This window comes from Idiotropiscis lumnitzeri, chromosome 2, assembly GCF_059441095.1.
Source record: "Idiotropiscis lumnitzeri isolate Australia: NSW breed Sydney's pygmy pipehorse chromosome 2, RoL_Ilum_1.0, whole genome shotgun sequence".
In the NCBI taxonomy this organism is placed as follows: Eukaryota; Metazoa; Chordata; class Actinopteri; order Syngnathiformes; family Syngnathidae; genus Idiotropiscis; species Idiotropiscis lumnitzeri.
Window position 1 is genome coordinate 3,886,896 of NC_142392.1, and position 14,225 is coordinate 3,901,120.

At 44.3% G+C, this 14,225-nt stretch overlaps 4 protein-coding genes across 12 annotated transcripts in view; 1 reads left to right on the forward strand and 3 right to left on the reverse strand.

Moving 5' to 3' along the window:
- Positions 1–2,134, reverse strand: part of cacna2d4a (calcium voltage-gated channel auxiliary subunit alpha2delta 4a) — a 35,076-nt gene extending 32,942 nt beyond the window's left edge. For both annotated transcript variants that reach the window (XM_088282301.1, XM_088282292.1), the window contains exon 1: positions 608–2,134. In XM_088282301.1, coding sequence (XP_088138427.1) covers positions 608–744 — 137 coding nt within the window. In that variant the 5' untranslated portion in view covers positions 745–2,134. The remainder of the gene's footprint in view (positions 1–607) is intronic.
- On the reverse strand, positions 691–13,861 carry LOC148341330 (proline-rich protein 5-like). Of its 5 annotated transcripts, XR_015839855.1 has the most exons (12): positions 10,612–11,478; positions 9,914–9,979; positions 8,578–8,753; positions 8,214–8,294; positions 7,389–7,495; positions 7,047–7,138; positions 6,828–6,968; positions 6,492–6,600; positions 6,172–6,399; positions 5,882–6,114; positions 2,145–2,224; positions 691–746 (listed from the first exon to the last, which is right to left on the reverse strand). XR_015839855.1 is itself a non-coding variant. In XM_088282378.1 (10 exons), exons 2-10 carry the CDS (start codon positions 9,938–9,940, stop codon positions 5,885–5,887), a joined length of 1,182 nt encoding a protein of 393 aa, XP_088138504.1. In that variant the 5' UTR covers positions 9,941–9,979; positions 13,714–13,861; the 3' UTR covers positions 5,701–5,884. The 5 variants fall into 5 exon arrangements, 4 of the variants coding, with proteins under 4 accessions (XP_088138504.1, XP_088138488.1, XP_088138497.1 ...); XM_088282378.1 differs by lacking the exons at positions 691–746; positions 2,145–2,224; positions 10,612–11,478 and adding an exon at positions 13,714–13,861 and having other exon boundaries at positions 5,701–6,114; positions 8,578–8,745; positions 9,915–9,979; XM_088282362.1 differs by lacking the exons at positions 691–746; positions 2,145–2,224; positions 10,612–11,478 and adding an exon at positions 13,714–13,861 and having other exon boundaries at positions 5,701–6,114.
- napepld (N-acyl phosphatidylethanolamine phospholipase D) lies at positions 2,461–5,579 on the forward strand. Of its 4 annotated transcripts, none has more exons than XM_088282323.1 (11): positions 2,518–2,602; positions 3,092–3,258; positions 3,479–3,554; positions 3,616–3,735; positions 3,806–3,946; positions 4,012–4,236; positions 4,319–4,422; positions 4,527–4,692; positions 4,753–4,901; positions 4,969–5,083; positions 5,159–5,579. In XM_088282323.1, the coding sequence occupies exons 2-11, from the start codon at positions 3,170–3,172 to the stop codon at positions 5,288–5,290; spliced, it is 1,317 nt and encodes a 438-aa protein (XP_088138449.1). In that variant the 5' UTR covers positions 2,518–2,602; positions 3,092–3,169; the 3' UTR covers positions 5,291–5,579. The 4 variants fall into 4 exon arrangements, with proteins under 4 accessions (XP_088138458.1, XP_088138449.1, XP_088138439.1 ...); XM_088282313.1 differs by having other exon boundaries at positions 2,524–2,746; XM_088282332.1 differs by lacking the exon at positions 3,092–3,258 and having other exon boundaries at positions 2,461–2,602.
- The window catches only part of wnk1b (WNK lysine deficient protein kinase 1b), a 41,608-nt gene continuing 38,921 nt past the window's right edge, over positions 11,539–14,225 (reverse strand). The window contains 1 exon segment of the mRNA XM_088282277.1: positions 11,539–14,139. Within this exon segment, the coding sequence (XP_088138403.1) occupies positions 13,774–14,139 (366 nt within the window). The 3' untranslated portion in view covers positions 11,539–13,773.

The following is a 14,225-nucleotide window of genomic DNA, read 5'->3' on the forward strand; positions in this document are numbered from 1 at the left end:
AATGTTTGGGGCAGAGGGGGGCAGGAGGGGGGGTGTCATTAAATATTGTACTTTTGCAGCTCTTTACCAAGATTTGAAATTTACGGCTGAGGCGTGTAAAGTACAGCATTGACGGTTGTGGCCTCTCGTGTCTGAGGTCACGCCGCACCGACAGATTAAAAGAGATTACCGCTGAAGGTGACGGTCAACAGTCAGGTCGCCGATTTATTTGCTGCTCAGTCATGTTTTGTTTTGGTTTTTTTTGGGGGGGGGGTTGTGACTAACAAATCCTACGCGTGAGGACCAGACAGGATACGACAGATGGTTGAGCCAATGGGGAGTCACTCGGCGCGCTGCAGCGCTAAGGTTTGTCACCGCTCGACCTGCTGGCGTCATTTTGTCATGATGTGTTTCTTCCAAAATAAGAATCATTCATGATGAGGATGAGTAGAGTCGTAGTAGCTCAGTCAATAAAGGAACCAGGAGTTCATTTTAAAACCCGATATAGATTTGAGAGTGAGCGTGACATCATCATGATTATATTCGGGAATTCATGAAATGTTTGACAAAGTTGTGGCATATTGTGCATGATTGCTGTTTCTAAAATTGTGACTCGAGTAATACTCACATCTCTGGCGAGATCTTCATCTGGCCGTCGACCATCGGCCACAGCGAGCTGCACAGGATAATCCACGGGAGCATCGTCAGCCTCGTTCGCCGTGGCCCGTTTCTCTGTCCAGCATCGCTGCCGGCGTTCACGTCCATCTCGAAGGATTTCCAGTCAGATTACAAATCTTTATTGGAATTTGGTGTTATTGAAAAGCACTCCATATCCATAAAAAAAACACAAATTCCATGGCAGGTAAATCATGAACTACTCAAAACTTCGACTTGTCGGGTGAGTGAAGAAATACTGAAGTTGTCAACTAGCTTTTTTTGGGGGGGAAAAATCCCTCTACAAAACACTCAATCAATTCTACTCAAAGCCGAACCAGAAGAGGCATGATGAGCACAAAATAATCCACGGTGTGACACGCAGAGGACCGGCAAACCTTCTCAAAAGAGCCATGCATGACATCATCGGCCAAATATGTCCATATGAACGAAAAAAAAAAAAAATTAAATAAAAATCTCATCACATACTTAGTCAGGTCACATCTCCACGCGAGCAGTCACAGCACTCCAACCACCTGAACCTCCATCTTGCGCTCTTCCCATCATTCCATCACTTTTTTGTGCTCTCTTCTTCCACGAACGATTTTTTTCTTTGAACCCTCACATCCTGATGGGTCCACAAACCACTCAGCGGTGAGATGAAAACAGTCTGTAATAAAGTGATGGCTGGGTGGAGGGATGGAGGGAGGGCAGTTGGGACTTCCTCTCTCTCTTGCTCCTCACGACCAGTTTACACCATAATCCAGGCAGGATTAAACCCCTCCTCCCTCCATCCATGCCTCTTTTTCCTCTCCTTGTTTCATTCTTAACACTATCTCTCATTTCTTTATGTCTTTCCTCCCTCGCTTATATGTCATTAGACATGGCGATTAATGATTTAAATAAATAAAGGAGATGATTTTTTAAATTTTTTTTTATGGCTGTTGTTGATTGTGTGTGAGGAGTCTGGCATCATGTACTTTGTAGAGGTTTGACATCCAAAACTAAAATTTAAACAAACAGTGACGTCTAGTGGCCTCATCCAGTACTGCAGCGTGAACGTGTACACTGATCCAGAACACAATCTCAGATTTATGGGTGTCATAAACTAGTTTGATGACCTTGATAGCATTAATTAACGCATAAATACCTCAAGGGTTTTAACCACGAAAAATCTCTTCATAATTACTTTTGGACTATTGCTGATAAACCTTTTTGACTACGTACAGTCACATCAGATATTCCCCCACCCTGACTGATTTCGTTTTTCAAGGAAAAGAATCCAATATAAACAAATCAAGGAGAGTTTGCAAGTAAATTACAAAATGGATTCAATTTCGAGGTGAGAATTCTGCACAAGCGTTTCACATCTGCTCACGTCGCCACGACAAGAATGCACAGCAGCGGACAAAGTAGTAATGCAGCAGAAAATGCAGGGTTGGATTAATAACATTTAAGAGACTGTGCGCGCGCACACACGCACGTGTGCGCGCACACTAAAATGTACACACCAGCAGTGTAGAACAGCTGGAGTATTCCTCCTCCCCCACTGACCCAAATCTCTCATGGTGGAGATGAACTCCTCCTCCTTCTATCAAAGAAAAAAAAGAAAAAAAGTTTCAGCATGGATTTAAATAACCGCATCCCAAAACAAGGATTCCCCCAAATTACAGTATTTTAAATTCATAATGGATACAATGGAAAGTTCTAATTAGTAAGTATATTATATAATAATGTTATACATGATGTAATACAATGTCATAATGTGTGTTGATGGGTTTTAATTTTATATACATATTTAAATGACTATTGAAGTCTATGAATGAATTTGCTGATTGGCAGAGCGTAGTCACGTGAGCCAAAGACGTTCTGTGTGACGTCAATGATCCGCTCCACCCACCAATGCGTTTCACCTTCCGCTTCCACTCGACTCAAGTCAAGACTTTACTGTTGAGCGACATCTTTGATGGTATTTCTTTTTTTTTAACCGCATAAAAAAACATCGTAATATTTTTCAGTTTGCTCTGTAAACGCGCAAGATGCAGCGAAACTCGTAGTCGCGTGGTTGTTTTGCTAACATGTTTGCTCGCTAGCCGTTGCGTTCACTGTTCAGGTAAGTTGTACGACACCTGCGTTCTCTGTCGTGAAAAGAATGCTGCTTGAGCGCATTACTGAACGAGCGAGCGTTGTAAGCCTTGTGCTAATATGTTGCTAATTCCCTCTTTTTTTAAAAAAAAAAAACCCGTTGCATTTGGAAATGTCACACGTGAATACAATTTCTATTTATAAACTTCACCTTAACACGATAGCGGTTGCACTTTAACTGAGACTATTTATAAACTGATTTGTTCATTGCGGAGTGTGTCGAGTCTGCGCTTTTGCTTTTGTTGTGGCCACTTCGGGACAGAATGGCAGCCTACCACACACACGCGTTTTTGTTTTTGGTTCTCAACCACAGGCCTCCATTGTTGTCGCGGCGTCTGTGAGAGACACACAAACATACACTGGATAGTGAACGCACCAGCAGTAAAAGAGGATGCCCCGCATCAAATTGAATGGACCATCTATCCTCACGATCAATGTTGGAAAACACTTAAGACATCTTTACGTCCAATTCTCATTGAAGTAAACATTTACGCAGAGTGGCATGCACTTCCTGCTTTCCTAACATCCTGCTTAGCACAAAGCACTTGACGATAACACCACATTATACCTCGCATGCAAACTACTGCACTGTAACAAGGCGCTGGTGCTCTCAACGCTTTTCTGCAGTTTCACTTTTGGAAATCCTTTTAAACTCCTAATTGGAAGTTTATTCAGAAAAGTGAGTTTGTATCCTCGCCAGATGTGGAGGTGAGCCCATGGAAAAGCCGTCAACTTCAGACAAAGGAGCCCCGCAGGAGCTCGAAGGCTTAGTGGAGGTGAGACCAAATGAAGCAACGTTTCAAGCGTGAGGATGCCGTTGTTTATTTCCGTCAACAGGGTGATGTTGGACCGAGAGGGGCCGAAGGCGGTGAGGCAGGTCCTCATCCTGGAGCCTCGAGGAGGAGCAGCTCGTCCCGTTCTTCGCGGAAGAGCTTCCGGCTGGACTATCGCCTGGAGGTTATCGATAGTCCCCATTTTGGTAAAAGGCGAATTGAAGATTGTTAAAATGAGTTATTTGTTTTGATAGGAGGAAGTGACAAGGTCGTGTCGAGACAAACATGGCCGCTTTACAAACCCGTGGTCCACGTGGCGGTTCCCCTCCTACTCCACGCTGCTGCGCTTCCTATTGCTGGACAAGAACCACAGCAACGTCCCGACGAGTAAAGAGGTGCGGGATGCCTCGTCCGCAGGAGAAAAGCGTCTTCCTGGTTGACGGCGTATTCATCTTTCCAGGCACTCGACAATGAGCTGCCGGTCGTGGAGCCGTATTTTGTCCAAAACCCGGACCTCTCCCCCTCCGGTCCGGGTCTCAGGGTCACCTGGCTTGGGCACGCTTCGGTTTTGGTGGAAATGGACGGGCTGAACATTCTGACGGATCCAATTTTCAGCCAGAGGGCGTCACTGTTCCAGTTTATCGGCCCCAAACGATATAGAGGGCCTCCTTGCAGCGTGCAGCAGGTAAAAAAATATTATTTCGTAAATATCCAACGCTAACGTTTTATATCTGTGAGGTTGTTTGCAACTGCTCTTGGTTGTGCAGTTGCCCCGGATTGACGCTGTGGTCATCAGTCATTCGCATTACGATCACCTTGATGCCGGAACAGTGGCGAGCCTCAACGCGCGCTTCGGAGCGGAGTTACGCTGGTAGGTGCGCCAAGCTGGTGCGCTTTTTTTTTTTTTTTTTTAAATACAAGAATTTTGTTAATGTGAATGATGCCGAACGACGCGACGCGGCCGTCGTCCCGCAGGTTCGTGCCCCTCGGCTTGATGGACTGGCTGGCCAAGGCGGGCTGCGAGAATGTAATCGAGCTGGACTGGTGGGAGGAAAACTGCGTCCCGAGTCACGACGACGTCACCTTCGTGTGCACGCCGTCTCAGCACTGGAGCAAACGCAGCGCGCTGGACGACAACAAGGTGCCTTTGCTCGTCTTTTCTTCCGCTTTTTTTTCTTTGCTGAATGTCGTCCGTCTTTAGTCGTTATGGGCCAGCTGGAGTATTTTAGGTCCGGACCACCGCTTCTTCTTCGCCGGCGACACCGGCTACTGCTCGGTCTTCACGGAGATCGGGCGACGTTTCGGGCCCTTTGACCTGGCGGCGATCCCCATCGGAGCGTACTTGCCGAGGTCATCGCCCTCTCGACTCGCGCTTTCGACATGTTCGGACTTGTTAAATCCGCTCGTGCCTTTACAGGGACGTGATGAAAGGACAGCATGTGGACCCGGAGGAGGCGGTTCAGATCCACGTGGACCTTCAGGCCAAACACTCGTTGGCCATCCACTGGGGAACTTTTGCGCTGGCCTACGAGGTAATCTAAAATGTGGATTTAAGAGAGTTCAAAGAGCGACGCGCACCTGTTCTGAAGCCACTTGTGTCCTCTCAGCACTATCTGGAGCCGCCACGCCGTCTCCAGGAAGCGCTGGAGCAAAACGGCCTGAAACGGGAATCCTTCTTCACCCTGCAGCACGGAGAGTCTCGCCTGCTAACGACGCCGACGTCTTCCGCTGATCCCTGACTGGCATTTAGCGGCATCGATCGCAAAAATACACGGCTGTATGTAAAAAAAATAAATAAATCAAAATAAAAAAATTCTCTTGTTGTGGCTTGGATGTGACGTGTCAACTTTCAAGCGAATAGCAGAAGCTGAGCTGGCTTCAGCTTCACGTGAATGTTTTCGTCATTCCGCCATCTCAAAATGCACAAAAGTTTCACCGTTATGTGATTGTACTTCGTTCTGAATGTCGTTTTCATGCTTTAGCCGCAACTATTTTGAGGTGTATGTCAAATAAAACGCTTAAACTCTTTCATGGCTTCATCATTTGTCTGAATGGGGGGGGGGGTGCAGGAATAAAAATGACCACTAAGTGGCAGTGTAGTGCAGCTTTTGACATGGGGGGGGGGAAACAAATAATTACCACAATGTAATAAATATTGATGACTTTAATTCGATTAAAAAAGTCTTGACCTCCGCTCATTGACATTTAATGACCGTCAATCAGGACGTAATCTTAAATTCTAATTTAACTGCATTCAATTAGTATGAATTTCTGAAATTCATCCCCAAAAAGGAGTGGCTAAATAATCTAAAAAGATGTCCTCGAGTCACCTGTCAGGGCACACTCTGTCTGCTGCAGCTGCATGTCGCACCTCCAGAATGAGCTTGTGAGAAGTCCAGATAAATTCCATCGGGGTTGGAGTCCAGCGATTCCGCCACGTGATCCTCGCTCATCTCCGGACTGGACGACGGGCTCGGGTCAGAGCTGATGTCCCGGGAAACTTCCGGGGAGTCGGACACCAGCGACCTGAGGACTTGGGAGTTGTGCCTTGAGGTTCCGGTACCTGTACAGAAGACCGGATTAGTAGTGTGTCACCAATATTGCAGATGCGTCATCCTACCTGAGTGATCGGTACTGGACTCCCCCACGGAGGCGCTCTCCTCCACGCATGACGTCATCTCCGACACAGAGTGGCGCCTGAGACCGACACTGCCTCCCACAGTCGGATCAACGTCGTACTCCACCAAGGGGGTCAGAATCGGAACGTTGTAGCTCTTAGAACGTACCACCGGGTTCTTGATCGTGGGGGTGTCGCCCGATTTAGCGCCGGAGCGTTGTAGACACTTCTCTGATAAAGAAAAAAAATCAAGCAAATATTTATTTATCTTTTTTTTTTTAAGCACACACCTAACAGACAGGAGGAACAGTGATTGGACGAACCATCTTGGGAATATAATCCGTAGGTCCCGAGGTAAGGAGAGACAACCTTCTGGATGAGACACTCCAGACGCAAGTAGTCGTTCGTGACACCGATGGACTCGTGGACACCCTGCATCAAAAACACAAAATTTCGATTTTTAAATTTTCTCTCGTACTCGAGGGCTCTCTACGACTTTTAGATGTTCTCGCTCCTCTCCAGCAACGGGGTCAACTTCCACCCATAAAAATGTTCCCTTTGCTCATGAGGTCATGGGAAGACGGCCTCGCTCACGCGAAGATGACTTCCTGCGAGACGGCTCTCGCGCCGCGGATTGCGTTTGTCTCGCGAGTGTTGACCTGAAGAATGAGCAACATCTGTATGATGGAGGGCGGCACTCGGGCTCGGGGCCGCGACAGAGCTTCGTCCAGCTTCAGGTTGAGCGCGATGATGTTCCGGAAGTGCAGCAGGGCCAGCTGACGCACCGATGGCTCCTTTCCCTAACGACGCACACAATAGGATGGGTATAAAAAGTCTACACACCCCTGTGGACTAGAAAACACGCTGCGTTGTCCGACCTGCACGGGGCAGAAGATCGCCTGCAGCATGGACAAAACATGACAGAAGAAGAAGTCCCAGGTGTCAGCCAGAGAGTCCAACAACTTCTGACCTATCACAAGTGACAAATAATCGTCGGTGAAGCCACTCCCTCCACATTTGCCACAACAAAAGGCAACGATGCACCACATTCTCACAGCTCAAGCGTTAACTCGACATCAGGGAGTTGAGTCAATTATTACTTTGGGAGATAAAAGTCCTCTTTGATTGCAATAAAAGCGGGTTAATCGAAAACTGGAGTCAATGACTTACTTGGGAAGTGGCGAGAAGGAGCTGTGGGAATTTGGGGTTTATGTTTTTACCTTCATAAAAGCGAATCTTGTCGCGCAGTATGACCATGCCTTTGGTTAGAAGCTGATTTTGAAGGTACTCTGTGAAGAAGGAGCCGAGCTCCGTTTTCAGCAGGTGCCTGTAAAAGCGTTTGGACACCAGGGTTAGTTAAAAAAAATAAAATAAAATAAATAAAATAATACAAATAAATATATTAGAAATATTATATATATTATTATAAATATAATATAATATAATAATAATATAAATAAATAAATAAAAATTAAATTAAAAAAATTAAAATTAGAATTACATTTAGTTAATGGATGAAAAATTTTAATTAACAAAAAAAACAGTTTTAGTTTAGTTTTAGTATTAGTTTTTTTTTTTTTTTTTAAAGGACTGTAAATCCCAGATGTCTTTCCCTTCTTGAGTTAGCTAACCCTAACAAAAATCAACGCTAATGGCTCATGTATTGAATTAAATACCAAAGATGAAAACAAATGACATTCTCGCTATAATAAAAGTTGGTTTTAGTTTTATAAATATGAACTGTAGTTTTTGTTTTTTTTAGAGCATTTTTGTTTCCATTTTATTTTGATAATTGATTAATTTATTCAAATGTTTTGTCAATGTGTCAATGTTTATTTCTTTTGTAAATGAACTAAAATAAAACACAAAACAAGTCAGCCATTTTCACTTGTGTGCACGGTAATCAACTCTGAGCAGGTCGCACTGTTTGAACAGCAGCAGGTACAGGAAATGACAAGCTCGAAAGCCGCAGCAACAGCCAAGAGCTCATCGGTGACAAACACGGCTATGGTGTGAAAATGTTGAGGAAAAAAAAAATAGCACACCTGACACCTTCGTTCAGAGTGAAAAGCTCATTTTCACCCAAGTCCTTCTTCTGGAACACTGAGATGACTGCGTTGTGGATGCTGAGGAGACAACATTTGTTCAATCAGGTTCGGCTATCTTCGGACGTACGTGGCGGACGGGTAATAAAAGAGTGTGCAAGAAAAGACATGGTTAAATGGAGTGATGAGGAAAAGAGCCAGAGGGGAGGAAGCGAGAAAGAATGCAGCGATGCTTCGGTTCATCTGAGTTTCTTTTCAACGGCAGCACACAAAAAAAGCTTTTTCCACGCGACGCGCCCCGGGCGAGCGAGGCAATGAGAACTCAAACCAGATCAAGTTCAAGAAGCAGAGCGGCACTTCTGACCTGTTCCAGGTGGCGTTGGCCCCCGCTCGCCTCTGCTGGGTCCCTTTGTCCCTGCCGCCCTCGTCCACCAGCGTCACCTTCTCCACTCCTGATGGCGACTTGGCCTGCGAGAGGTCCGTCAAGCTGGAGGACGAACCGCTGGCCAATTTCAAGCGGTTCTGGAGACTCCTCGAAATCCAGAAAGGACAAAAAAAATAACAGATGATAGGTACGGCCAAGTATAGAAAATTAATCCTCACTCTTTTACATTCTCTCCAGGCACTCACAGCGCAACAACAAGGCGCTCTAAAGCAGCCACGCCACCTCGAATTTCCCGGTTGCCAAGTTAGACTAAATATACAAAAAAAAAAAGAAAAAAAAAAAGAAAAATATACACGCTCCTCGTCTCGCTCTCGAGTCACATGCGTGCACTCATAGCAGACTACGAGGCGCTCTAAAGCAGCTACGCCAGTGGATTAACTGAAGGGAATATGTATTTTCGGGGTGTGCATCGTTGGTGCTCACGTTATTTTACTCATCAAGGTGAGTCACCCCCATGAAAAAAAAAAATGAAAATACTAAATTCACTTTAAAGGGTCTTTCAAAGTGTTTATGATCGTTTGTCAAAGACGGCAGAATGGCTCTCGCTCCCCCTGCCTCGCCACTTTCCCTTTAACAGGCGGTCGCGGTCGGTGGCCATGTGAGCTTTTGTGCGGGGCCCGACAAAGGAAGCCTTTGAGGTTCAAGTGCAGCCAAGATGTAGGGAAGAATTTCAAAAGCGACACAAATGTCCTTTTTTTCACCGCTCGCCCCGTGTCATGAAGCAAGCTGTGTTGGATCATTTTTGAGCAGATTGGTCATCGTCACTCCACTGATGGCAGACGTGAGCTCAAACTTAAAGTTGGAACCTGTTACATTTGAGGGGATTTATTCAGTCTAATTAGTAAACAAAGAATGACGAGGGGGGATTTTTTTTTTCATGAATGAAAGCACCAATGAGGTCACTCAGGAATGCGTGTGTACAAACAAGGCTCAAGTGAGAAGGTTCCCAGTGAACCATGCGCTCTCACCGGAGTCGAGCGTGAGAATTTGATTGGTTTTTGATCGTTTGGCTCCAAACAATGGAGCCGTACATCGGGATGAGTTTTTGCTAGATTGTCTGTAAACATTACAACACCACAAAGACTAATAAAAAGACAGGCAGGTGGAGTGAGGCTCCCCATGTAGTTAGCCTGTTTGTACATCTGCATAACTTTTATAAATAACAGATCATGGTGTGAAAAGTGAATGGAGGTTCCGTAGGCTGGTCAAGTCAGCGCGTCCGGATCTGTGTGAAGAAATACCAAGAAAGTTCTTACCTCCTGAAAGAGCCCTCACGTTCCATGTTTGAGTTTGCGGCGATTTAGTGATGACAAGCCAGCATCTGAACACAAAAATACAAATGATGTGCTGGAGAATGACACAGACTTTTTTATTGTTATTTATTATTAGGGGGAATAAGGGGGACAAAAATAATATCTATTCAATTTATATTTATAAAAAAATCTTGGATTTAATTGTTTTTGATTTGACGAATGTAGAAATGTTAAAAAATATAATACTTGAAATTATTAGTGAATATAAGCTCGGCATCTTTCCCATAAAATTATTTTGTGTATGAAATTCAGCCATTATAAACTCATTAATGAAACAGGCTTAACATTTGATTTTATTTCATTTTTTTCCAGCAAAAAAAAATTGTTACACCCAAAATATTTTTCATTAGGTGCACAAACTAATAAGGTCGAGATGACGTAATTATTTAAGTAATATATTATTTTTGTAATTCTCAGAGTTGACTGAAAGTACTTTACATGGCCAAAACTTAAAATAAATGTATTAACCGTTTTCATCTCTAAAAAAAATACTTTACACGACCAAATAAACGAACAAGGCATCTTTGTAGCAGTTTCTTCCACTATCATGGCAAAAATTATGTAGCTACGGATCGTGCAAATAAATTAGCATAACCTTCGCTGAGTATAAAGTAGTTGACATGTTTAACGACACACTTACTTTTCCAGACGACATCCCTTCTTGTGTTGTAATTTATTTTTAAATCCACAAATTACGTTTTATTCGTGAAAAAGTGACAGCGATCGCGAGGAGATTCCTTCCATTAAAAAGTACACTCGTCAACGTGAACGCGTGCGTGACACGGAGGAAGGAGGGGCCGGTGAGCTCACGCGTGCCCGCGAGAGGAAACCGGAAGAGAGCGCGGTTGCCGTGGGAACGTTTTGTGGGCGCGGCGCCACTTGAATGGCGCGTTCAATGATACTTTAAAAGAAGGAAATGGGTCAATTCTGTACATAAAAGTAACGAATATTAACGTTATGTGTGATAAGTGACCACTTAATGACAGCTAAGTCTATTGTTCCAGGTAAAATTGAAGTGTCAAAAGTACACAGGATCATAAAACTACCGCACCCGTACACTTGCAGCGGTTTCCCTCATTATATGGCCTGTATGTGCTTAAGTAGGTGTAAAAGAGCGGAGGTGAACACAAACACAGCGAATGTACACAAAACAAAATGTGACTTGATAGTATGCGGGTGACTGGAGGATACGCACCAGTTGCCGTGTCCACTCTACATAACACTCTCAGCCCTTTTGAATAAATAAGTATAAACATTAAATATATTTATATAATGACAGTGTATTTTTTTTTTTTTTATTCCGACATTAAACATGCAGAATTAATTAATCATACGGTCGTAAAAAGTATGGATCACGTATGCTTTGCTGCCATCGTGTGGACACGAAAGGAACTGCAACTACAATGGTAAATCAATTTCAAAGCAAAACATTTTTTTTAATCGCACAAAAGGCATACTGGTGTTGCTTAACCTGTTCCGATACTCCAACTGTGACCTTGAATCAAAACAACAGCAATAGGTCGCTCGGGGAAAAAAAATACAGCACTTTAACGCCAGTCACAATCAGTCATGTCAACAACTTTTATTTATTAACTCTTTACAAATAAAGTAACAAATGTTGTATTTGTTTTAATATGAAGCTTGAACACGCTCTACTTAGTGCAAAACATACCGTCAAAGGCTGCTGATGACTCCCCGTGTGTTTGTTTTATTTTTCACATCCAATCACTGAGTTAGGTGCTGCTACACACAATAAAACAGCAGATAAAACAAGTGAGCATTGTTTTTTTTTTTTGTTTTTTTTTTTAAGTCAACATTAGAACATCAGAGATTGGGAAAATGTTTCTGTGCTCGAGACTGGACATGACAGCTGAAGAAAAGGAATTGACCACTTCTACGGCAAAAAAAAAAAAAAAAAAGTGAGTCCTGCAATGGCACACCAACAGAATCTGGGCTAAAAGATAATGCTACACCTGCGATCAAGACTGATTCACCCCACGTTAATGCAGGAACATTCACAATACTAACCAGCCTTTCACAGTAAAAGTCCTCCAGTACAACTTCACAGTAAAGTCTACTAGCTGTTATTGAACGCCACAGCTTTAAGGGGAGGAAACTGGCTGAGAGAACGAACGAGTCGAACGTACAAAGTGATTAGAATTGCATTGTGATAGACTCAAATCGGGGGTGGTGAATCTTTTTTTTTTTTTTTAATTTTACTTTAAACTTATGACATAATAGGATCAGAAAAGTCTCGCCATTTTGTGGCCTAGGAGACCGGCAGTGTATGTTAAAAGTCTACACACCCCATTCCGATGTTTTTTTTTGGTTGCACAAAAATAAGACCAAGATAAACTGCCATCGACCATGAATGCGTCAAAATCACTTTTTGTTTGAATCTTTTTGAGAGGTGCCGAGGCTGTGTAGCGATACCGACAAAAAAGGCAAGAACAGCCTACTAGAAAATCTGAAATGGATTTTGGGGTTAACCAGAGGCACTTTTCTAAACACAGATGCGTCCTTGCCACAAGAGCTAACAAATTATGTTATTAAATGATTGAGCTTGGTCAATTTTTTTTTAATAACGCAAAAAAAAAAAAAATTATAATCAGGGTGTGTAGACTTTTTATAACCACAATAGGTTGCCCAGGCTACAAATTTAAGGAACAAACTAATAACGGGGCGCCCGGATTTTTATTATTGACAGCCCGGTATGCCAAATGTTGCATTGGCTCATTTATAATGTGTCAACTGAAGGATTCTCACGTAAAGGCAACGTAAACTCAAGTGGCCATTTTTTTTAACATGTGTAAGTGAACAACGGTGCATCACAGCACGGAGGTAAGTCACGCAACCGAACAAAAACGTGGCCGCCTAAAAAAAAAAAATCAGTCCTCGTCTTGAACGTTACGTCCTCCCTAAACCCGGACAAACGGCGGCGCTCTCGCGTGGTCCTCGTGCGTTCTCCAGTGTTTGGGGCGGGGTGAAGCAAGGCACTAGAAAGCAAATTCAAACGGTTGCTTTGTACATTCACATTTATCTAGCGGGGGCAAGAGGGGGGGGGTTTAAAGTGTCGTATATAAGTACTGTGGAAAAAAAAAATAAAAAATTAGCTAGCATTTCGTATTTGAACGGAAACATTTGGAGGTCAAATGGCGGCTGAATCGTCGGTTAAGGCATTTTTTTTTTTTTTAAGTTGAGAAAAAAGGACCCCCCCCCCCTCCAAAATTGTTATGACTCCTAACAAACAATAACAATCACAGTGTTGTCGTTAACACATCACACGAAAATGTGTGCGTAGAACCGGCATTCTTTTTTTTTTGTCTTTTTGTTTGTTTTTTTTTTAAATAGCATTAACAACGACATTCACGAGGAGAAATAACAAAAAAAAAAAAAGCCAACGATGAGGGGTGCGGGCGCGACATGAACTTAAACCGAATGGAATCTTGACAAAAGATTTTGTTCTAAGGCCACCGTTTTTTTTTTTTTTTGTCTGCCTTTTACCTCAACGTTTCTCGTTTTATCGTTTTATTGCTTTGACGCTGGAGGGGGGGGTGGCTGTTGGGCCACCATTTGTGTTCCTATTCACATCCTTGTGAAGGCTCAGAGTGACTCCTATTTTTCTATTCACACATTGCACGTTGGCTAGAAGAGTGACGAGCAAAGACGACGAGCAAAATGGAGGTGCTCGTCAGTGTTGTTGCGCTCTCCCACATTTCACCCGAGGGCACCCGGCTCAAACCTCTTTGGCAAACGTCCTCTTCTACAATCACGGCGGTCCGCTCGGCCCACCGCTAAGCCCCTACGTGGTCCTCATGTTGGGCCCACCCGAGTTGCTGACCGACTTGTGCATGAACGAGTGCAGGGGCCCCTGACCGATCTGGCCGCCCGTGGATGCGGCGTAAGGGCCGAGCGGCTGGGAGGCGCTGACCAGCAGCGGTCCGCCGTGGGCGGGCCCGGACCACTGCGCGGCGTAGGCCGGGGCGGGCACGTACGGGATGAAGTGCGGAGGCGGGTGAGGGGAGGTAGGGAGCTGGCACAGCGAGCCCTTGCGGGAGGCCAGAGAGGTAGTCGGGTTGGAGGGGAGGTGGGCGGAAGCGGCGGTGCTGCTCGGGCACAGCTGGCTCGGGGCGGAGAACTTCCTGCCCAGACTGGCGGACTGGATCACCTAAAAAATGACGACAACAACAATTACTAGCGCTTGTTTTCAAGTCTGTACGTTTTTGCCCTTGCCAAGAGGAACAGAATAATCGG

Bases quoted from the DNA above. Each gene is read 5' to 3' on its own strand.
- napepld (XM_088282323.1), top strand. From the start codon at position 3,170: ATGCCCCGCATCAAATTGAATGGACCATCTATCCTCACGATCAATGTT. The intron at 3,736-3,805 runs GTTATCGATAGT...TTGTTTTGATAG, and splicing joins GGCTGGACTATCGCCTGGAG to GAGGAAGTGACAAGGTCGTG. The intron at 5,084-5,158 runs GTAATCTAAAAT...GTGTCCTCTCAG, and splicing joins CTTTTGCGCTGGCCTACGAG to CACTATCTGGAGCCGCCACG.
- LOC148341330 (XM_088282362.1), bottom strand. From the start codon at position 9,940: ATGGAACGTGAGGGCTCTTTCAGGAGG. The intron at 7,496-8,213 runs GTGTGCTATTTT...ACGCTTTTACAG, and splicing joins ACTCTGAACGAAGGTGTCAG to GCACCTGCTGAAAACGGAGC. The intron at 6,969-7,046 runs GTCGGACAACGC...GTGCGTCGTTAG, and splicing joins CGATCTTCTGCCCCGTGCAG to GGAAAGGAGCCATCGGTGCG.